The sequence below is a fragment of the Gossypium hirsutum genome, chromosome A09, assembly GCF_007990345.1.
Source record: "Gossypium hirsutum isolate 1008001.06 chromosome A09, Gossypium_hirsutum_v2.1, whole genome shotgun sequence".
NCBI classification, from domain to species: Eukaryota; Viridiplantae; Streptophyta; class Magnoliopsida; order Malvales; family Malvaceae; genus Gossypium; species Gossypium hirsutum.
Genome location: NC_053432.1, coordinates 51,134,448 through 51,158,020, shown reverse-complemented (window position 1 = coordinate 51,158,020; position 23,573 = coordinate 51,134,448). Strand labels below are relative to the sequence as shown.

Genomic DNA, 23,573 nt, shown 5'->3' with positions numbered 1-23,573 from the left:
TCAGATCTTTCTAAGTCATCAAATATTTCAAACTCTTCTGATCGGTAGAGATGTGGCATTTCTCACCAAACAAGTAGTGACGCCAAATTTCAATGTAAACACAATAGCTGTTAACTTCAAATCATGCGTCGGGTAATTCTTTTCATGCGACTTCAACTATTTCGAGGCATAAGCTATGAATTTGTCTTCCTACATCAAAACACAGCCCAGACCATTTAACGATGCATTACTATAGATCACAAATTCTTTGCTCGATTCTGGCTGTACTAACACTAGAGCTTCAGTCAAAAGAGCCAGCTAATAAAAACTTTTCTGACATTTTTCTGACCACTTGAACTTAACATCTTTTTGAAGCAATCTCGTCAATTGAGTCACAATCATCAAAAAGTCTTTCACAAATCGTCTATAATAGCCGGCGAGTCCCAGAAAACTACGGACTTTAGATACATTTCTCGGAGGCTTCTAATCCATTATTGTAGAAATCTTGCTCAGATCGGATACCCGATGCTGACACAATATGCCCCAGAAAACCAACCTCGCACAAACGAGGTATGGACATTTACTAAACTTTGCATATAACTGCTTATCACGCAGAGTCTGCAATACAATTCTCAAATGCTTGGCATGCTCAGATTCATTTTGCGAATAAATCAAAATATCATTTATATACACAACAATAAATCGATCTAGGTATGGTTTAAAAATTCGGTTCATTAAATCCATAAAGACAGCAGGTGCATTCGTTAGTACGAAAGGCATAACTAATCAAATTCATAATGACCATACCTCGTTTTAAAAGCTATCTTTGGCACATCGGAGTCTTTAACTCGCAACTGGTAATAACCCGATCTCAAATCTATCTTTGAAAACACTACAACCACTTTTAACTGATCAAACAAATCATCTATTCTGGGCAAAGGGTACTTATTCTTAATCGTCACTTTGTTGAGCTGTCAATAGTCTATACACATTCTCATCGTGCCATCTTTCTTTTTCACAAACAATACAAGAGCACCTCAGGGCGAGAAACTCGATCTAGCAAAACCTCTATCTATTAACTCTTGCAACTGAGCCTTTAATTCTTTTAACTCTGTCGGAGTCATTCTGTATGGATCTATTGATATCGATGTTGTTCCTGGCACTAACTCAATACCAAATTCAACCTCTCAGATCGGTGGTAAAATCGGTAACTCTTCAAGAAACACATCCAGGTATTCACACACAACTAGTACTGATTCAATCTTCTTTTCAATCACTTTCATATCAAACACATAAGCTAAATAAGCTTCGCAACCCTTTCTCACGTATTTCTGAGCTAACATCAATGAAATTGCTGCTGGTAAACCATTCAAATCATCTGACTTAAATCGAATAATCTCATTATTCTGACATCTCAGATCAATCGTCTTTCGTTTACAGTTCACTATAGCATCATGTAGCGTTAGATACCCAGAATTATATCAAATTCATCAAATTGTAACAACATCAGATCAGCTGGAAAACAGAAATCCTGAATCATCAATGGACAGTTCTTGCACACTTTATCAATTAGAACACACTTGCCTAAGGGGTTCGATACTCTAATCATAAATTCAGTAGACTCTACAGGCAAAGTCTTACTGGATACTAAATTCACACATACATATGAATGAGTTGATCTTGGATCTATCAATGCAATAACTTTAGTATCATAGAGAGTGAAAGTACAGGTAATAACATCTGGAGATGACCTTTTTTTGCGAGCTCAAATAGCGTAGGCTCGTGCAGGTGCTCTAGCCTCTGACCTTACAGTAGAATCTTTAGTCATTCTCTGGTTACCACTCACATTTCCTATGTTTCTAGGTGGTCTACCTCTAGCTGCAGTGTTACTCAGCCTCGTGTTTTGTACTGTATCTTGCTCAGCCAACTCAGGATAGTTACGAATGAAATGATCTAACGATCCACATTTAAAACAGGCTCGATCATTCAACTACAATCGCCGATATGCCATTTTCCATAATGGCTACACTCGGGTCAGTTTTGTCTCACACTGCCAACACTAGCAATAGATGTAGCTTAAGCTTTAGAACTCACAGGTTACTTTTCACGATCCTTGATTGAATGTCCCACTGATGCATTAGAACGATTAAACGAGTCTCGAAATTTTTTCAATGAAGATTGATACGGCGTACTCATCGATCTTTTTCTTGAGTCTTTAGCTTCTGATTCTACTTTTCTCTTTTCTATGTTGGGATCCTTAGCTTTACAAGCCCTCTCAACCAGAACGAAAAATTCCTTCAATTCAAGAATCCCGACCAACAGTTTTATATCTTCATTCAACTTGTCAACGAATCATTTACACATAATTTCTTCAGTGAAAACATATGCTTAGGCATACTTGCTTAACTGTACAAATTCTCTTTCATACTCGGTAACAATCGTCTGGTCTTGTTTCAATTTTAGAAACTCTTTATGCTTTTGATTGAGAAATCACTGACTTATGTACTTCTTTCGGAACTCGGATTGAAAGAACTCCCAAGTAACCCGTTCTTTAGGAACCACATATGTCAATGTTTTCCACCAATGGTACGCATTATCTCTAAGTAAAGATATCACACATTTGATACATTCTTCAGGAGTACAAGACAATTCTTCGAATACTCGAATCGTGTTCTCGAGCCAAAACTCAACTCTCTCAGAATCATCATCAACGGTAGCCCAGAACTCCTCAGTCCCATGTTTACGAATTTTATCCACTAGCGACTTGTTCAACCGTATCAGATCTATGACTTGAGGATTAATAGGGATTTGTTGAGGAACAGGTGGGGGTGGAGGTTGTTGAGCAGCCGGATTCGTTCAAACGAACTCTATGAACCACTCTCTGGAAGAAGGCTTGCTTAGCCTCTCCCCCTTGACTACTTGAAATCAGCCTAGAATCAGCCGGCACTGCCCCTTAAATGGGCGCGAGTGCATTACTTTCCACATCATCAGCTATTATTCATTCGGGATCCATATTTTTAAGCTGTCAAGAATCATTACACTATCGCAGTTTATATATATGGCATGTATAGCTAGACTCTCACTTGCTATGTTAGTCCTAGAATCGACTAAATTGTAGCTCTGATACCAATAAATGTAACACTCCTAACCCATATTCATAGCCGAAATAGGGTTACGAGGCATTATCGATTAATCACAATATAAATCATACATTTTCACATAAGCATCAATCAAATATAATCACAATGGCCCTTATAAGGCTCTACAAGACCTTAAAACATGCTTAAAAGTGGTTCGAGACTAAACCGATAACATTTGCAAACTTTGGAAAACTTATAAAATTTTCAAGCATTCAGGGGTCATACGCTCGTGTGAACAGGTCGTGTGCCTCACACAACCACCAGACACGCCTGTATCTCAGACCGTGTGAAAACATGACATACATACTGACTTGCATTACACGGTCGGAGACACACCCGTGTGCCATGGTCGTGGAAAATCTGAAGGGGTTATTGACTTGGGTCACACAACCAGCCACACGTCCATGTGCCAGCCCGTGTGCCACACATGGCCAATAGACACGCCCGTGTGTCTAGGTCGTGCCAAACTTGTAGGGTATACTGACTTAATTCGAAAGGGTACCCCAAGGGACACATGGCTGTGTACCAAGGCCATATGTCATACACGGTCAAGCCACACGCCCGTGTGCTTGGCCGTGTAGAGTGAAAATAGGCTTGATTAAAGTCACATTTCTCACCCTCCTCATGCCTTCCTACAACAAGACATTTTATACCATTTCAATACATTTATAGGTATCTAATATATCATCAACTCATGCACATTTCATACCATAATAACACTAGCCAATTCAATACACATTTTGATGTGATCCGGCTCGAGTGGTTGAGTCGAATTGACGTAGTTGCCCGATCGTAGACGAGAAGAGTCGTTCGCGCCTCGATTTTGGAAGTAGAAGTGAATGGATAGGTTTAAATAAGTGGAAGGTTTCAAATAAATGTAAGAATAGTGATAGGTTCGACTAAGGGCAGCAAAGATGGTTGTTGGAAAGGTGGTTCAGTTTTGGTGATGAAAGAAAGAATTTGGGAAAGTGGATGGATTAACGAACTTAACGTCGGGAATGATTCAACACTAAAAAGTGTCACCCCGGTTCCTATATTATTAAGGTGGAAAGATGGATAGAAGGATAGGTGAACGCCACACCAAGAATGGTGATAAGTTCAAACAAGGTCAATTGACGCCACTAGCACAAACTAGATAAATCTTTCGAAACTTGTATGAGATATGAGAGGAAGCAACCTCACAAGAACAATGTTCATTCAATAATTTGGCAAAAGTCCCTCATCCATGAAATGAGCAAACTATTTATAAGCCTAAGATGCCTATTGATATTTGGCATCTATGATGTTCACACTAACTTAAATTCTGTTCACATTTGTATTTAACATGTTCACACAAAAGCATTAAAATTCGGTTCATGCTTAGAGATGGTGCATGAATTGGCCAAACCATCATGTTGCTTCACTTGATGCATTCATGCATACTTAGCCTAGAAGAAAAGCCATAATTCATGAATGTGCAGCCCTTTAATACTCTTACATCTCCCTTGGCCGAATGAGGCTTGAATGTACCTTGAATACTTGAAAGGACATCTTGGATATGCATGATACATGCATGAAACGTCCCAATGCATGTTCTTCCTTAATTATGGTCAATGAATTTTCAAATACATGTACATAAAATAGCCCCCACTTGCATGAACGTCCCCAATACATGAATTCCTTCAAATGCCATCCATTGAACACTAGTTGTGTATGCATCCTTCCATACGATGTATTAAGCCATGCATGTACTTGCATTAATGGCTCCTTCATATATTCGGTCACTTTGTGGAACTTAACTCTTGGCCAAAAGGTTGCTTAGGGATCACCAATAGCCAACCCACCATGCATAAATTCGTTTATGAATGAGCTCTTATATTCCATGTTCCTAGCCGTGTATGAATCTCATTAAATGTACTCAATACATTCGGTTGAACACATTAAATCCCAATGTATATTCAGCTGAACATGTTAAGAGTATGAACTAAGCATCATAAACATCATGCTAAGCTAAACTAAACACATTAATTAAAGACTAGCTAGTAGCATTAAGTTCGGCTAGCTCAAACTAAGTGAAAACATTTAATGAACTTATTTGAGCTAGGATTTTCATTAATGAGCTGTAGCAAACTAATTAGTATAAAACTAAAACTTAGTTTAATTTATTGAAATAAAGAACGAGCTGAAAGTAAGCTCGGTTGAGCTCAAACGAGCTGAAACGAGCTCATATAAGCTGAGTTGAGCTAGACGGAGCTCGAGGAGCTGGAAATGAGCTAGGATCAACTTGCCAACAATGCACGGGTTCTTTGGATAGTTGCTTCGAGCTGATTCTGTGAGCATTGGCCCTTGTTTCAAACCAAGGTTTTGCATTAGAAGCTAAAACAACTTCTAGGAAATGCTTAGCACAAGCTCGAGTTATGGGTGCTTTTGGAAGCTCAATTGAATCTTGATATGCACTTGAGGGAGCCCTGGGAGTGCATACATCACATTTACTATTCCAATCATATTAATTTCTTATGCCAAAACAACAAGTCATAACCTTAACTTTTATAAGCATTTTCTCACCATCTTACTAACTATTTTATGTCTTATAATATACCATTTCATCATTAATATACCAATCCATAATATGCCATGACAATTATACCAAAACACATGGTATTTAATACAACAGATTTCATTTGCCAAACTCATAACTTAAGGCAACTTAAATGGCCAAATACACACCAACATTTACATCATATACATGCCAAATCTCATGGTTATGTCATAATTCAAAACATATCATCATATCTCTAGCCTATACATGCTATATACCATATTTACAAAGCATCAAAAGTACCAACAAGTTGATCAATAGTGTGATGATGTTCCTGATGATCCCCGATATCTGAGCTAGCCTCGATAATCTATAAAACAGGGAAAAAAACACACAAAGTAAGCTTTAAAAGCTTAGTAAGCCATAAACAAATAAATTCATCATATGAATATTTGCATATCAATTCAAATATGCTAAGCATAGCTAAACATATACAAGTTCACAAACCTTTCTCATTGTACACATATTCAATATCATAATTGAATTAATCAAATACTTCCCTTTTCAATACTTGTATGAATCTTGCACGTATCTGAGTTACTTAACTCATTCACACATTCTTTCTCGACTTGACTTTGCCCATTGAACCATTCGAAATCATTAAGGATACTCGGAAATCACATAAAGCTCGTACAATGCCATATCCCAGATATGGTCTTACATGTTATCACTTATCGATGCCACTGTCCCAGATAGGGTCTTACACGAAATCGAATAACGATGCCAATGTCCCAAACATGGTCTTACACGTAATCACAATACAATGCCAATGTCCCAGACACGGTCTTACATGTAATCACATCTCGGTAATCCTAATATCATGACATTTGTATCCTATACTATTCTTAAGGTTCGTACGGGACTTTCAAATGTCGTAACTCTATCGATTCTTGCTCATATTTTCTCATTCAACATTCATAGCAATTCAATGACAATTAAACATGTATAATTCAATTTAAAGACATTTATTTGCATATGAACTTACCTCGTATTAAGGATTGACATATTAGGTCAACTATTCGACAACTTTCTATTTCCCCCGATCTAAATTTGATTTCTTTTTTTCAAGATCTATATGAATTCAAAATTATCTCATTTATTCATCGATTCATTTAATTTCATCCAAAAATACCTATCTAGGCATTTTTGTACTTTAGCCCCTAAAGTTTCACATTTATTCAATTTAGTCCTTATTTTAAAAATACACAAAATTCATACAATTTCATTACACCCAAGCCTAGCTGAATTTCATGTAGGTCCCTAGCAGCCCAAAAATTTCATTTGTTTTACAATTTAACCCTCAATTTACACTTTTCACAATTTAATCCTATTTAGGCATTTTCATCAAAAATTTCTTTACTAAACATGTAAAACTATCAACAAATATTCATTTTTCATCATCAAACCATCAAAATCTCAAGCATTCATCAATGGCACTTCACAAAATCATCAAAACTTTCAAAAATTAAAGCATGGGCTAACTAGAACACGAAGCAACGATCTCAAAACATAGAAATCATTAAAAACCGAGCAAAAATCACATACCTAATAAGCTATCAAAGTGCCAAATTTAAACAAGCTTCATGCCCTAGTTTTTTTTCTCCAATTTTGGTTGTAAACAAAGATGAATGAATCTATTTTAACTTTTGTTTTTATTTAAATTTAACTTAATTACAAAATGACATAATTACCCTTAATGATTAAACATTAAAATTCCACTAACTATAGGCATAATTGTCCATCCATTATTCAAATGGTTTAATAACATCATAAGGACTTCATATTTAATAAACCATAGCTAATAAACACTTTTAACTTATAGCATGCTATTTTTGTATTTTACGCGATTTAGTCTTTTCGTCAAATTAAGCACTCAAACGCTAAAATTATTTCACGAAACTTTCACACATATATAATCACATGATATAAACACTAAATATAATATTAAAATAATTTTTTGGCCTCGAATTTGTGGTTCTGAAACCACTGTTTCGATTTACCTAAAATCGGGTTGTTACAAAAGCGAAGATAAATGTTTCAACAGATGGAAGTATTTGGATTCAAGATGTACAAGAGGTGTTCCTTATCTTAGAAAAATATTAGTGCTAATGCTATGGCTTGGGATTATGTGCAGTCTGCTAAGCTAAATGTAAATAAGAATCTAATAACATAGAGTGTGATAAAGTGTATAAAGTTGATGATTCATGGTTAATGTCACCTTTGGGAAAGTTGGCTCCAATGAAAGCACATGCTTTTCATGAGACTATGTATGGTCAATCCCAATGTGAGGAGATAACCATGAATCCTTCTCCGTCATTTGAAAGTGGATGCTTTTTAGATTGTGATGAGGATTTTCAAGAGCTGTGGGACTATAAGGTTCTGGATGTTTACATGTCCACTGTGTCTTTATCTAATAATAATGAGGAAGACAATTTGAGTCTTTTTGAAGATAGTGATATAGGACTTGCAACTCAATTGGATTGGTTGCGTCATTGTAAAGAACCTTTGGGACGATTGACCGATGCTTATGACAAGATGATACCTTCTATTGACAAGCCATCTACTTTGGAGTTGCAACCATTGCCCGACAAGCTTACCAGATATTATTGTAGTCAGTTCATTACATAATAAGGAGGGTGAATGACGATTGATATTAAAGGAATTAGTTCATCCATTTGTCTAATTAATTATTCATAAAAGTAGTTATTTGAATTTATTTTATTATTTTTATTCTAGAAGGGTTAATGTGCCACTTTTACTCTAAATACTTAAAAAAGGAATTAGAAAATATAATATAAAATTTGGTTAAATAAAAGTATAAGTAAATGATATTTTTTAACAAATAAAAGTTAAATATGAAGTAAGATTTTGAACTTAAAACGACATGAGACTTAAACATTCAATTATAACTATACTCTTTTAACTTTATAAAAGATTTTAAGAAAGGATGTAAATATTATTTTTTGGATTTAATCTAAAAGTAAAAATAAATTGAAAAGATTATTACAATTTATTTTACTAGGAAAATAAAAAAAATTAAAAAGAACACCATAAGTTAATAATATTTAATTATGTAAATGGTAAACTATATCATTGGTCACTAAATTATAACTTATTTATTTTGATCTCTTAACTAATAAATATAATTTGAGGGTTAAATTTATTATGCAGTTGTCTTTTTAATTTTTAGTTAGGAATTAAAATGTAATTTTCTTGATTAATGACAAAAATAAAAACTTATATACAGATCAGTGAACATTGATACGGTTTACCCTTAATGCAAAAGATTAAACTCATTATATTTACTCCTAAGTGGAGTATTTCCCTCTCGTTCCAATATTACCCAACTCCCGTTTCCAGCGGCTCCCGCCCCTTTACCTTCAATCGCTTTTTTATTCTCACATGGCTACTGCTCCGATCCCTTCAGTTTAAGCCAAACCCTACGACGCTGGCAATACGCTAAAGCAATCAGGTTTGATTCTTCAGTATTTTCTTCTCTTTTTGTTTGTTTTTCCCCCAAATAAATAAATGTGTTGATTTTATAGGGTTATTTCATGAATATTGATTTTGTTTTCCCTAAGTGGGCAGATTAAGATTAAGATTTTTTTCCCTAAAAAGAAAGAAAGGAAGGAAGGAACTTCATGTAAACCAGTTGTTTATAGTTTATTCTCTTAATATGTTAGCAATTTTCGTTTAATCGAAGTTTACAGTAAAACAATTGTGATAAGTTCTACGATCTTCCAGGTACTGCTTTATTTGTACTAGATGAATAGCATGAAGTGGTTTCGCTGCTTGTCCAATGTTAATGAAACCGCTAGGGAGATATTCTCATTAGGTGCACCATTCCCTTGTCATGTTGTGAAGAAACATCTTTATGGTATTTTTGACCCAACAAAGCCTTGCATTCGTCATAGTATTGGAGCTCAAAGGTATTTTCACCAAAAACTTCCGCAACAGGAATGTCTTGAGTATGGTGGAATGAGTTCCCAGGAAAGTTTGATGTCTAGGAGAAATTTGTTTCGGAGATCAAACCTACCTTGCTCTTTTCGAGGAAATCCTCTTCGGTCAATGCAAAGTGGTTCTACATTTTGCCATTATGGAGACATTGCCAACAATGAAACTTCTTTGAGTAGAAAGTTTCTTGCACAGCTTTGGGTTGCAGATAGAAAAATGCGAAAGGATCTTGAAAAAAGAAGAAAAGGTAAGCAGCTAAATTATGATGAGGCACAGGAACCTTTCCAACATCCATCCGAAAATAGCTTCACAGGCAGGATAGTCACAGAAGAAGAATCTGCTTATCAAGCTGCACCAGTTTTCAAGCAACAACCAGTTAGTCAATCAGTCTCAGGTTTTCTTAAGCCAACATCACCAGAGGAGGTAAATTCCATTGTAGTTTTTCTTTCATTTCATATTTTTTTGGCCTGGGTGAAGGGAGATTCAAACCCACCTCTTGGAGCAGGGGAATGCATTCTCCTAAAGTTGAGACTAACTTTAGATGCTAATTCTGTTACGTTACATTTGTTTTAGTTTCTTTTCATGGTTGCTATTTTCAGAGGTTTTGACACCTATACCTTAAAGAAATTATATGACGCATGTTGTTCTCATATTATTCAGGCTCAAATTGCACCTCTTCTTGCTAGGTCCAATCTGCTAATCACCAGGGATATTGAGTGGGCAAATCTTGTACTAGGTTTTGAGCAGGTAGTTCTTGTTTTGCGTATCACTTGGTTTCTTTATAATAGAAATTAGAGCTTGATTTTTGCACTGTACGAGCATCTAGTCTCACATTGATGCTTATCATCGAATTGTTTTTCTAACAGTGAGATGTTCTATAAATTGTCATGCTTCTGTAAATGTTGATATTTTTTCTTTTGTTAGTTTTTCCTTTTTTTTGCTCTTTGGCAACTAGAAGAAGTTTCTAAATGCTCACTAAAAGGAAAAGAGGTTTTTATTTGTTATATTATAGTTGATAAGGAGTTTAACTATTATGTGGTGAATGAGTTTACATATATGTAATTTCTTCTTTGGTGATCTTTTATATAATCTTGTTGTAGTTTAAAAGCCATATTTCATACAAACATAGTTTGTACTTTCTAGTTCTAAATGCTGCATGAATTAATTCTTTTGGATATTCCAGTATAATTGATTCAAAAGGAGGGAAGAGGGAGAAACTATTGATTGAAAAGGGAAAAAAGAAAATTAGAATATAATAAGAGCAGTTAGCTGAAATTAGTTGCAGAAGATTGGGATAGGACGAAGAGAAGAGATAATATTTAATAAAATTAGAAATCTTTATCCTACAATGCAAAAGCTCCTAGATGCTAATGTATCATAAACAGTTGTAGGCTATATTCTAAAATCAATATTGTATTTAAATGCAAAATCCTTGATAGGACTCTATAGCACCCTAATTACTCAAAATTACAAATAAGAATTCTTCTATTTACTTGGTTTTCTTATTGTGCTATTTCTCTTTGTTAGTTGAAACTTGACTAGAATTTCAAAACTTTTGAGAAGGTAACAACAATCTTGAACTACATGTTTTATTGCATATTTCCTTGGCAGTAGTGATGAAGTAAATTTGTTTTGAAGGGAGTCGTTTACGTGCTCAAGCAAGGATAGATGTAGTATTTATTATGCAATGGAAACATAATCTTTTGCTAACAAACAATAAAAGAATCCTCCAAGGATCATATTTTGGTGATTAAAACAATAGTAAAACGCAAATGGAGAGAAAAACTCTATATTTCATTCCTTTTGGAAACAACCTAGTTATACATGTTAGATTGATCTACAAAAAGAAAATAAACATAATAACCTATCAAATCCCTAAAAATTAGCTAGGGTTAATTCCTGACATTAGTTGCTATGAAGCATGGACACGTTGGAAAGTCTGTTGTATCGGTGTTGTGTTGATGTTTGACACTGATACGCTGTTGACCTGTCGGAATACGTACCGAAGATGTTAGGACACGGGAAAAATATACTAAAATAAAGATACGGTCGGACATGGTCAAGACATGTGTTTTGACTTATCAAATTTTAAATTGTTTACACTTGGTGCTTGAATTTCTTGATTTCATATTCTTGGCCAGATTGGTTCTCTTACCATAAAATAAGTGCTTTTAAGTGGCATTTAATGCCATAGATTCCCAATTCAATCCTGCATTTTCATTCTTTCCTTTGACGAGTTATTGCTCTAAAACTTTCAATTGAGAACATCATATCAGGTAGAATTTCAATTGAGAAATTCCTTTTTCTTTCATATTCATATTCTTTTTGGTTCTTACTTTTGCTTTTTACTCTCTTATTTGTTCTCTAATCATATTTGTCAAAATACAGGAGAACCGATATGCAATAGTGGATGTTTGCTACCCACAGTCAGTAAGTATGATTCTAAGATTCTTCTCTTCCATTTTTTCCCTAAAGAAATTAAGTTTGCATGAAAATGGAAATAAGTTGAAAAAAAAGAAAAGAAAAGAATTGTGCACCTTAAATCCTTCTGAAATACCTAACTGTAAGCTTTATTTTTGTAGCCTGTTGGTTTTATTCGTGAGCAGAGTAACGTCATTGCTAGACAGGTGAGCTATTAAACTCAATGTATCTTCATTTTTGATGATAGTTTTTTTTACTATGAATATATTGAACAAGGGTTTATCTGTTTTTTAACTTTATAATTACTTCGTTGCATTTTTAAATTTTAATCAAGTTTGCTGGAAACAATTTGCAAGTTTAGACTATTCTCTTTCGCGTTGTTTATAGATCAAGCTTCCATTGTATTGATTCATTGTGGTCTTCTGCAATTATCTGTATAATTCTGTTCACAGTGCCTTTAAGTTCATTTCATTCATGATGAGTCACAACTTCCTCCAGTTACCATTTCTTTTGAAGCAATTAAGACTGATTCTGTGATCTTTTTTTCCAATCCTCAAATTCTTTGGTCAGATATGAATGGTAATCTCGGTTGTCTGATTGTCTTGTTATTACTTCTACCCTCTTGTTTTCTGGATTATGTTAATTGCATGAAGAAAAAGCTTTATTTAAATTAAGATCCCAAAATAGCATGAAATGGGACTTGTATGCACTTGAGATGGTGGCAAAGGTGCGTCAATATTGAGCACTAATGCTATTTGTTTGAAGTGCAGAAGCCAACCACTTTAAATGAGAATGATAATGCTCACATACCAGTTTAGTGGCTAAAGCCACTTACCAATTTTGAACAAATTCACACCTCAAAAACTTCATAGCACTGGAAAGTCTTGTTTGCTTTGTGATCTTGGTCGGCATGAAATAGTTAGCTGTGTATTTGGTTGATCAAATGCACAAAGGAATGTGTAAAGGATTGTGAAATGCATATGGTAAAGTATGTGCCTTGTTTCTAATCTAATGTTTATATTTCATAATCATCATATTACATTGTATCTTAGTTGTTGGGTTGAAATTTTTACATGAACCTTTTTACCCTCCCAATCAAGCAAAGGCTTAAGCTTAAAACAACAAAAGGTTACTGCCAAATAACTCTTGTTGAAAGCAAATCTATGGCAGCTACCAGTCTCAAGCTAAGGAACAGATAAGAGAAAGAGATAGGGAAAGAGATGGCACGTAGAAAAAAGCTAGACTTGGTTATTGCAATTGTAGATGGGATGACATTTGAAGAGAAACAATTGGTGAGAACCATGGATGCAATTTTGTTTGAGGGACTATAGGGGTTTTTTAGGTCTAGGTTTGCGGTCTGTTGCATTCAATCATGTGTCTTAGCTTCAGCCTTGGGAAAGAAATGCATTGCTAGACAGGATTGGGCTTCTGTTATGCAGGCTTTTATTGGACTAGCTTTCTATTTCGACTTGTTAACTTTCTAATAAGGTTAAGCATTTTACAAATAATTGAGCCATACGCCTTTTTTGGCTAAGCTATAAGGTTTTTGTTTTTAACAATCTAAGCTTGATATTGTGAGTTTTTTTTGGTACACTTGAGTACTTTGAGCTTGCCAACTTGGACCAAAGCCCTGCAAGACTATGCTTTATTTTATCTTTTTATTCTTCTTCTAATTGATATCAAGGGAGTATGTTTTACTAATTTAATTGTCATCTACATATATCATTGTTGATAAAATAACTTGCAACTTTTGCCTTCTGGTTTATCTTGCAATTATATCATGTATACTATGGCTTCTAAGTTTCTTTATGTCATATAAATAGATTGAGCAAGGAGAGCCAGTTGTATTCTTATATTTTAGCTTTTATCACCAGTCATGCGGTGAAGAAGGCACTGCCTAATCCTAAAATGTTGAGCATTACTTAACTTTGTCCATTAGGCCTGATTTGAGATTACTTTTAGGAACTCTAACTGTAAGCAATGAAGAAACATCTGACACACTGACTACTTTACAAACAGATGTAACCAAGGGTTTCTCATTGAGAGGTGGATACAAGTCTAGATAACTTGTAGATATGTCTACATTCACTTGGACTCTTTTGAATCACTATTATGTTTATTTGTTTGCTTCTACCTTAGCCACCTGTTTAGCTTCAATAACTTCTCCTTTGAGTAATGATTAATTGGGGTTCTGATCCTCTACTGGTTTTTGGTATAAAAATTGTTTATAGTTGTGCTTCACTGAATTGCTTCAACCGCATGGTTGCTATTCTTTTCTTAATGGTATGTTTTGCATACCGTTGACTTCTATGTGTTTGTGCAGTTGCTTCGCTTAAGGCGCCCTTTCGTTGCTTACATTACTGATGCAATGGGTAATGAGCTATTTAGGGTAAGTAGATTATGTGCATTTGCTTGAGCTAATGTAACAAGTTTTAAGGCCCACAACTATTGAATACATCATCATTTTAGCTTTAAGACTTTGTTTTACCACCCTCAGGTTCGTAGGCCTTTTTGGTGGATAACCAGCTCAATTTATGTAGAAATTGACGGTAAGGTATGCAAATTTTCAATATTGACATTTGTTCTTGTATGTATGAATCCAGCACAGAATGTCTAGTTTCAAGGATTTAAAATGTCATTCCTTCCTAGGAAATTGGTGTGGTTCACAGAAGGTGGCATCTTTGGAGGAGGGTGTATGATTTGTACTTGGGGTAATCTTAACAAGCCATTTTCAATATTATATTCAGTAGTTGTTAAATGCTATAAATATATGTTAATTTGTTTACCAGCTTTAGATTGTTTTAGTTCAAATTTTTTATGCTTAAAGTCAATTCTGGCAAACATTATATGAGGTTTGTGGTATAATTTGGTATTAGTTTACTGAAATATTTGGTGGTTGGATTATAGTCATTACTTTTTCCTCATTCTTTATCTTTTTCTTTCTTTTAATTTGCTTTCTTACTCCAATTCCTTGTGTTTTTTTTCTCCCAATGTTTCAATGGTTTTGCAAAAAGCACCAAGTTCTTTATTATAGTATGGATGTGTGTCTGCCCTTAGTTATTTCTTTTTAACTATCTTCATACAATTACAATAGAATCTGCTTTCCAACACCCCTTCCCCTTTTATATTCTTTCCTCACTTTTATGCATCTATCAGAATTATGGAACTACTATTACTTTAAGAATTCCATATGCATGCAAGACTGCTTGTTTAGAGTCTAATCAAGGATGGTGAGCAATTTGTTTTGTTAATTTTATTTTAGATTCAAATCTAGTATTCAAATGAGGTTGTCTTTTCTTCGTAGGAATAAGCAGTTTGCTGTGGTCGAAAATCCTGGCTTATGGAATTGGACTTTTACTTTGAAGGACATTGATGGGCAAGTTTTGGCAGAAATAGATCGTGATTGGAGGGGTTTTGGCTTTGAGGTTTTCTCCTTTCAAAAATATCATCTTTTAATCCTCACTTGATTCATGGGCTCTAGTTTTTTTTCATAGTTTTCCATAATAAATATTTGCTTATACATTATTATGGTGAAATTTTATTGACTTGCCAGAGCAGAGGTTTTAGTCTTTCAGTAAACTTAATTTCCTTCAATTTTTGAGATTTACCAACAGGACATTACTGTTTCATCCACAAGAGGGAAAAAAAGGCGGGGTAAAAGATTAATCCTCTGTTCCATTTAAGTTTATGGCCTGATATGAGTTCTTTGAGTTGCTGGGACTGGCATAAAATGTCATAGTCCCTGAATTTATAATGGCACATGCTTTGTAACTTAAGCATACTAAATAAGAAAGACCGAAGTACTACCTCTCAAGATAGTTCCCTTAGTAATCAGATATTGAAATAAGCAAAAGCTCTTATTAGGAGCAAAGTGTAGGATTTTGAGATTGGAGGAGTTGGTAGAGCTCCATGTTTGCTTTAGGAGTTCCTCTTCTAAGATCTTTTCTCATACCGTAAGAAAGATGCTAGTGGATGTCCAAAAAGTTGAAGTGTGTGATTTGATGTGTCAAAGTGAGCAAAAGAGTCAAGTGAGAAGAAGAAAGATGTGGATTGATCATTGTAGAAATCTGGTTTACAATGTTTTGGAATGGAGAGAAGAGGGAGGTTGTGAGTTGTCCTAATTCTCCTAACTAGCTTGGATACTGTTGATTCATACATTTTGCAGTCCCCATTTTCTAAAGTAAAGTGTGTTCTATATATTCATTATTCATTTCTGTAAAAGGTAAATTGTTGGTGAAAACTGATAGTCGGCATTGACAAACATTTTTTTATGCATATGAAAAGGATGATCTTATTGTGCATTTCTAGGGAATAAGGGTTAGTTTTCTTGAAAGCAATGATTTATGCCACCCTCTTTTCCTCCCTGTTTCTAAATCTGTGCTTTCTTTTTTGATTTTCAATATTGAGTTGTTAATCCAAGATGACTCAATAATCTTATCTTTTCGAAAGTGGTTAACTAAAAAATTATGAAAATCTCATTTTACCATTTTACCATATATCTTTTACCCTTTTTCTTATTTTTTCTCCATCCTGATAAATTCTATCATCTTTTCTTTCACCAAAAACGACAAATAGTAAAAGATGTTAGATGTGAAAAATGAGATCTTCATATGTTGTTTCCTTGAAGCACACTGGTTGCAACTATTTAATGAGCCTATGACTCTAGGACTTAGTGTAGCTCGAAGAAAGGCAATGCATAGGTAATCTCTGCTCCATGCAGCAGTAACCTTGTCAGTGGAAAAACTTCAATCATCATAATCCGTTGGATTCATTTTTGACTTCCTTCATACCATTTGTATGACAATGTGGGAGTGCAATTATCTGTTTCAGCTAACTTTGAATTTTTGCTGTAGTGTATTCGGTCATAATTCTACTCAGAATTGGTATTTCCTCTAAGCTCTTGCGTTTGTCTACTGTTATTTTCCCTCTCCTGACCTATCCATTTAAACAAACTTTAGAACTAAACCTTAGTGATGTTTATGAGATTGCCTTCCCTACTCTTTAAGCAAGCGGAGACTAAAAATGTTCGATTGGAACCGAAAAATCTTGACATTTCAATTGGTGCTACTTTTTGAGAAATTAAGGCTATTAGTGCATGGTTCTTTGTTGTTTATTTTGCCCGGGTTGGGTTCATTTCTATGCTATCACTTCTAATCTAGTTGCATTATTCAGACACATGATATTTGATATTGCATAAAAAGGTTGATGCTAACTTACCAGGTTGTTGGTTTTTTTTGCTGAATCCATTTTATTACATGAATTAAAATTCTTAGCTTTTGTTATGGGTATCTAATAGGCAAAATGATTTGCATGCAGATATTTACAGATGCCGGACAGTATGTCATCCGCTTTGGGAAGGCTGATCCTGTCTTAAAGACTGGTTCCGCTAGCATGGTAATTTCTGCATTAGAGATTGGAAGTTTCTAAGTCTTCTTTTGTTCACAAATTTATTGGTTTTGTTGCAGATCCAAGAGTTGGATGTAAGCCGTTCACTGACTCTATCAGAGCGAGCAATTGCTCTTGCTCTTGCCATTTCATTGGATAATGATTACTTCTCTAGGCATGGTGGCTGGTAAGAATCATTGTCAATAAATTGATCTTAGTATAACATTTTTTTCTCTGATCTGTGCAAGGGAGCATGGAGTTTTAATTTTTACTTCAGTATAACCTTTTATTTTATTTAGAGGAGCAAGAAAGGAAGAATTAGGGTCAGCCCTCTCTATAATAGTCCTGTTTGTTTGTCTGTCAAAATTTTAAATGTTATAGAGAGGTGGTTGTTAACACTTAACAGCATTTGAGTTTTAGATCATTATTGATTTTTTTAAAAAAAAATTCAAAATAAAAATCTATAATATACTAATCATAATATTAATCAGTGAGATTTTGATCATATTTTTAATAAAATTTACAAATGTAATTCTATTTATTAAAGTTTATTTTTATTTAATAAAATATGATTAATATATTTTTTATATAAAATTTAATTTTTTTTATTAAAATAATATCTTAACTAAAATTTATTATATTTATTTCCCTTGGAAATATAACTAATTTTATTAAAATGTGATTATTATAAAGGAAGCTGACTATATTTTATGTGATTTGGGCACTTTCTTTTTTTTTTGGTGAATTACAATAATAGAGCAAAGCCCGAACAACCAATACGATTAGCGTGACTCAAACCCAGGCCGTACTTGGGGCGGTAAACACTTTTGACCATCAGGCCATCACATGATTCGGGCACTTTTTGCTTCTAGCTACTTGTCTTTTTCAAATGAAATCTAAGTTTTGCATGATATGTCTAGGCTGACGTGTGTTGTGTGTGAGTCGTTCTCTGACACAATTAAACTAAGACCCTTTTTCTTGGGTTCAAGAGAGAGCGTTAAGTTCAAACATAAGATCTCTAACCAAATATCCCACCTTAAATACTGGAATTATGCCCCAAGACATTCGGAACTCTAGGCTTGAGATGCAACTATTGCAGTTAACATAGGAATGCGGTCTAAATGCACTACATATTAAGAAATTTATGTTGCATTTCCAATAGCTGACCACATTCAGTGAAAAGCTCCACTTGGATTATATTTTAGCTGTGTGGATGAGGATAAAGCAATAGAAAGTTAAAGATTTTGAGTACTAATTATTGCTATATTATGCATCATGTGTACCAGGGGAATCCCTTTTGTTGCAATGGGGGAGTAGATTGATTCCTTTGTTTCTCTTTTTTCAAAGAGACCAACAGTTTGGTGTTGCAACGATCAGACATTTTCTGTTCCATGGAAATAATGTATATATGCTACTGTTGCTACTATCATATACATATCAATTTGGTTGGACACATTAATGGATTTTTTTGTTACATTTAATAATTTGTTCCTTTTGAAATGAAATCTAATGGTTGCAAATTGTATCACAACTTCTATAACTTCCAATTAAAACATGCTATATTTATTTTCATAAGATCCCTATTAACTATTTAAGTATTCAAGTTCTTGACTGTAAACTTTTAAGTACATGGCATTCTTTTGTATTTTTCCTCGAATTATTGTTGGAGGCAAATTTCCACCATTTTGTTTTTCCTTGTTCATTAGACATATAAAGCACCAGGCCACTTCCCTTGTACCATCCAACCCTGAACCCTTAACATCAATAAGATTACACATAGTACCAGTATACTGCTGTATTAATGTTTTTTCAAGAAGCTTATACTGGTCCCAATGACTACCATATATTAAAGTTATACTTGATAGCGAGTACAGTAGGTCAAATATTTGAAAGGAATTGTATTTACTCAGTTCAAGGCATTGTAAGAGTACAACATTACCATTTGCCTCAATTTTTTATTGGAATGCATATATCCGTAGTTTAATCTTTTCCCAACCATGCTAATCAAACTATGGTAATAAAAAGAAAATTTCCAAGCATCCAAATTAGCTACAAAATATTCCATTGAACCTTCTTTACTTAAAAGATCTCTAAATAATTTCAGAACCGAGAAAGATTCTTTATGATTGATATTAGTAAGTGGATCATCACAATTTGTCCTTTTCATTATTAAGTTGGGAATTGTGGGAAAACATTCAGAGGCATCCATTATTAATGCTGACTAATTTCATTAGTAACATGTGTATGAAACTCGTAACACAAAAAAGATTGGAATATGCACTTTCCATAACTTACAATTGCATGCCACAGGACAGCCATATATGAATGATTGACTTGAGTAACCATTTCAAAACAGGGTGTAATGTACATCAGTACATGGTAACTGGAATCTTTATCTGGCTTTGACCTCAAATTAGGAGTCACTTCTCTTAATATCTCTGGCTATTTGGATATCTGAAGGCCAAAAAATCTCATGTATAACTTTGAAAAGAAAGCGAAAAAGTAAACCCACAATAATTATAAGCAAAATGGTGAGCCAATAGCTGATGTGCATAATATGTACCTACAACAAACAAAATAATTCACTGTGAAAACCCAAATCCATTAACTACACAAGTTGCAGAAAAAGAAAGAACAGCTTAATTGGTTGATTTGGCCGGTTTTCGTTAACCAAACAAAGTTAACGCTTCAACATTCTTTTTCAATAGATAATTCTACGTATCCAACCAAAATATCAAAAGAGATCAACATCTAGAAGCAAAATACAATGAAGATATTAAATTAACACATACTAAAAGTCCAAAACAAATAACAGGTATAAAAACTTACCAGGATTAGTCCTAATCGATAACCAAAATAACATTCAAGTATCAAATTTTGGTCAGTTAATTCAGCTTAAAACGAATAATGAGCACCTGTGGGGGAAAATTGCCTAGTATTTTCCCCCTTTCTTTTGAGCAATGCACCTAGGAAATTCAAAAGGCTCAGATTCACAACAAAAAATGGTACATACCAGAAAAGCATCAACACAAAAACAGCATTGCGATGGAAGTTGTAAAGAACTACGTAACCAAGATGCTGATAATTCCAATGACCATGAACCAACAGTAGTCTTTTCAGAAACCGGAACTGGCCCATAGCAAAATCTGATGCCATCACAGCTTGTCGTCCTTCCCAACCACATATTCCAACACCAACATCCGCCATTTGGATCATTGAAACACCTATCATGACATAATTATCAGAGAAATATCACTGCTAGCTTAAAACATGTGAACTGTAGAAACCAATGGAACCACTAGAGCAAAATCTAAGCACAGCAAATAGCAAACAAAACTCACCATCACCAATAGCTAGTGTCATGTCATCAGTGCGCCTCTTGATAAGATCAACAATTCTGGCTTTCACCAATAGCTAGCTTACAGGAAGTTGCAATGTCGAAAAGCTGTTCAAAGGTGTAAAAAGAACAATAGAAATATTCAGGAATGAAGAAACAATGAGAGTAAATACACAAATAAAAGCAAGTGCAAAAATTGATTAATAGATAGAACCATCTTGAAACAATCTGCTACAGATACTATTAGCATTTAATTGAATTGACTGAACCGATTGAATACACACCCAATTCAAAATAGCATCATACAACACCACTGTAGCCAGGAGATTTCTTCACTCTTTGATTTTGCATTGCTCTCCTTACAGAAAATACATCTTCCCACCTCCCTGCATCTGCATATAAATTGGACAAAAGGACTTTACCCCCTCCATGACAAGGTTCCAACTTTGCCAAGTTCTCTGCGGCCCTTTCCCCTATATCCACATTCCCATGTGTTCTACATGCTGCCAATAATGTGCCCCAAATCACAACATCTGCCCTCATAGGCATACTCATAATCATTTTCTCGGCTTCTTCTAGACGACCAGCTCGTCCCAACAGGTCTACCATACAACCATAATGCTTGATACCAGGTTCTATGTTATATACACTCTTCATGCGCTTGAAATACTTCTCCCCAAGTTCTACCAACCCAGCATGGCAGCATGCGGTAAGGACCCCAATGAATGTTATTGAATTCTGCTTGATATGATGCCTCCTTTCCAAGTAAGAATATATTTCAAGTGATAAATTGGCATCTCCATGCATGGCCAAGCCACATATCATTGCATTCCAAGGTGAGACAGTAGAGGCCTTCCCTCGGATTTGACAAAAAACTTCTAAAGCAGCATTGATGCTCCCACATTTTGCATACATATCAATGATAGCAGCACTTAAGTTGTCATTAAGAGGGATGCAGTTATTTTGTACATATTCATGAGCCCATCTCCCTTCATTCAACATGCCTAAAGAAGCAATTCCAGAGAAAACACTTGCCAATGTTATTTGGTTTGGCTGCATACCACAAGCTATCATTTCGTGGAAGAGCTGTAAAGCGATGTTAGGTTGCTCACTCTGCGCGTAACCGGCAATCATAGAGCTCCATGAAGAAACATCTCTTTCAGCCATCTCATCGAATAACCGTCTCGCCTGTTTGATCATTCCATTTCTTATATATCCTGCAATAACCGCATTTCTAGAAGGAAGATGATCCTTAACACCCACTTCAAACTGCAAATAAGCAAGATCAACCCTCCCACAAGCTGCATAAAAATGAATGATAGTTGCTTGCACAAAATCATAACATTCAAAACCTGCCTTCACAGTCCTACCATGGAGCTGAAAGCCCTCTAGGGTCGCACTCAAACGCGCACATGCTGAAACCAAATCGACAATCATAACATCACTTGCCTCAACTCCCTCACGTAACATAGCACAAAACATTGTTAAAGCTTCACTTAACCAATCCACTTGAACATAAGCATCAACCATGGTACCCCACGAAACAACATCTTTTTCCTTCACGGGAATTTTCTCAAACAACTCCCGGGCCAACTCAACATCCCCAGCTTTTGCATACCCATTCAACATCACATTCCAAGAAACAAAATTCTTCTCTAGCATCTGGTTAAACAAATCCCTCCCATCCTTTAAACTCCCACAAACACAGTACATGTGAAGCAAATTGGTTGAAACAATAACGAACTCGTCAAGGATCACCTTAACCGCCAAACCATGTAACAGCCTACAAATGGAAATCCCTCCAAAACCCGAACAAGCAGAAATCAAACTTGCCAACGTGACTTCGTTAGGCAAAATACCACCATATCTCATTTCCTTAAAAATCCCAATTGCTTCTCTCCAGTAGCCCTTTGAAGCAAATCCCATTATCATGGTAGTATAAGAAACACAACCCTTCTTAGGCATTTGACCAAACAGGCTACGTGCTTCATGAAACCGACCAGATTTTACATACCCAGAAATCATGATGTTGTAAGAAACAGGGTCCAGGTTGGGAGAAGAAGAGAACAAACGTTCAGCGTCTCGAAGGAAGCCGCACTTGGCGTACATGTTTATCAAGGTGTTAAAGATAAAAGGGTTGGAAGCGAAGCCTGATTTGATTACGAGGCAATGGGTTATTCGGCCATGAGAAATAGAGCAATGAGTTGCAGCGGATTTTAAGGAAGAGATGAGAAGGAGGTCGTAGTGGTGGGGTTTGGAAGAAGGTGCTGAAGTGGAGAGACATTTGTGCAGCCAACAAGGTTTTGGTTTGAGAGAATTGAACATGAGATTGAGAGATTAGCATGAGAGCCGTTTCTTTCTGAAAACCAAAAAGAGTGTGGGGTTTGCGTCCTTTAGTAGAGCTGAAGAAAATTTAAACCTCGCCAAGGGTTGTTTATTTTTGATTAATTAATAATAATTTAATAATAAAATACACATTTATAATATTTATTTGCATTCTAAAACATATTTAAGTTAGTTGTAGTCCATATATTAAAGTTGTGATTGTATGTTATATTTAAGTTAGTTTAATTTTTATAATATGAGAAAATTGAAATAGTTTTATGAAAATTTATAGTATTACCTTTTAATTATGTGGTAATTACTTACAATATATTTATATATATATGTACAGATGCAATATAAAAAGTTATATTAAATATTAAGCCATAACTAAATTTGGGAAACATATTTATAAATGTATTTTACGAGAATTAATTTTTACTATAAATTTTGTGTT

General features: G+C 34.8%; 2 protein-coding genes across 3 annotated transcripts; one reads left to right on the top strand and one right to left on the bottom strand.

Moving 5' to 3' along the window:
• Positions 1 to 8,967: 8,967 nt before the first annotated feature.
• LOC107888877 (altered inheritance rate of mitochondria protein 25) lies at positions 8,968 to 20,021 on the top strand. The gene is made up of 12 exons (XM_016813129.2): positions 8,968 to 9,169; positions 9,442 to 10,074; positions 10,312 to 10,398; positions 12,040 to 12,081; positions 12,234 to 12,278; positions 14,396 to 14,461; positions 14,570 to 14,626; positions 14,722 to 14,783; positions 15,377 to 15,497; positions 17,389 to 17,466; positions 17,538 to 17,644; positions 18,744 to 20,021. Exons 2-12 carry the CDS (start codon positions 9,463 to 9,465, stop codon positions 18,772 to 18,774), a joined length of 1,308 nt encoding a protein of 435 aa, XP_016668618.1. The 5' UTR covers positions 8,968 to 9,169; positions 9,442 to 9,462; the 3' UTR covers positions 18,775 to 20,021.
• LOC107888876 (pentatricopeptide repeat-containing protein At5g19020, mitochondrial) lies at positions 19,666 to 23,192 on the bottom strand. 2 transcript variants are annotated; one of them, XM_016813128.2, is made up of 4 exons: positions 21,079 to 23,192; positions 20,799 to 20,902; positions 20,471 to 20,681; positions 19,666 to 20,020 (listed from the first exon to the last, which is right to left on the bottom strand). In XM_016813128.2, exon 1 carries the CDS (start codon positions 23,117 to 23,119, stop codon positions 21,095 to 21,097), a length of 2,025 nt encoding a protein of 674 aa, XP_016668617.1. In that variant the 5' UTR covers positions 23,120 to 23,192; the 3' UTR covers positions 19,666 to 20,020; positions 20,471 to 20,681; positions 20,799 to 20,902; positions 21,079 to 21,094. The 2 variants fall into 2 exon arrangements, with proteins under 2 accessions (XP_016668617.1, XP_040933773.1); XM_041077839.1 differs by having other exon boundaries at positions 19,666 to 20,681.
• Positions 23,193 to 23,573: the final 381 nt, after the last annotated feature.

Coding starts and splice junctions, on each gene's coding strand:
- LOC107888877 (XM_016813129.2), top strand. CDS start 9,463: ATGAATAGCATGAAGTGGTTTCGCTGCTTGTCCAATGTTAATGAAACC. Junction 10,399..12,039: donor TTGTACTAGGTTTTGAGCAG/GTAGTTCTTGTT, acceptor GTCAAAATACAG/GAGAACCGATATGCAATAGT. Junction 12,279..14,395: donor GTAACGTCATTGCTAGACAG/GTGAGCTATTAA, acceptor GTGTTTGTGCAG/TTGCTTCGCTTAAGGCGCCC.
- LOC107888876 (XM_041077839.1), bottom strand. CDS start 23,119: ATGTTCAATTCTCTCAAACCAAAACCTTGTTGGCTGCACAAATGTCTC.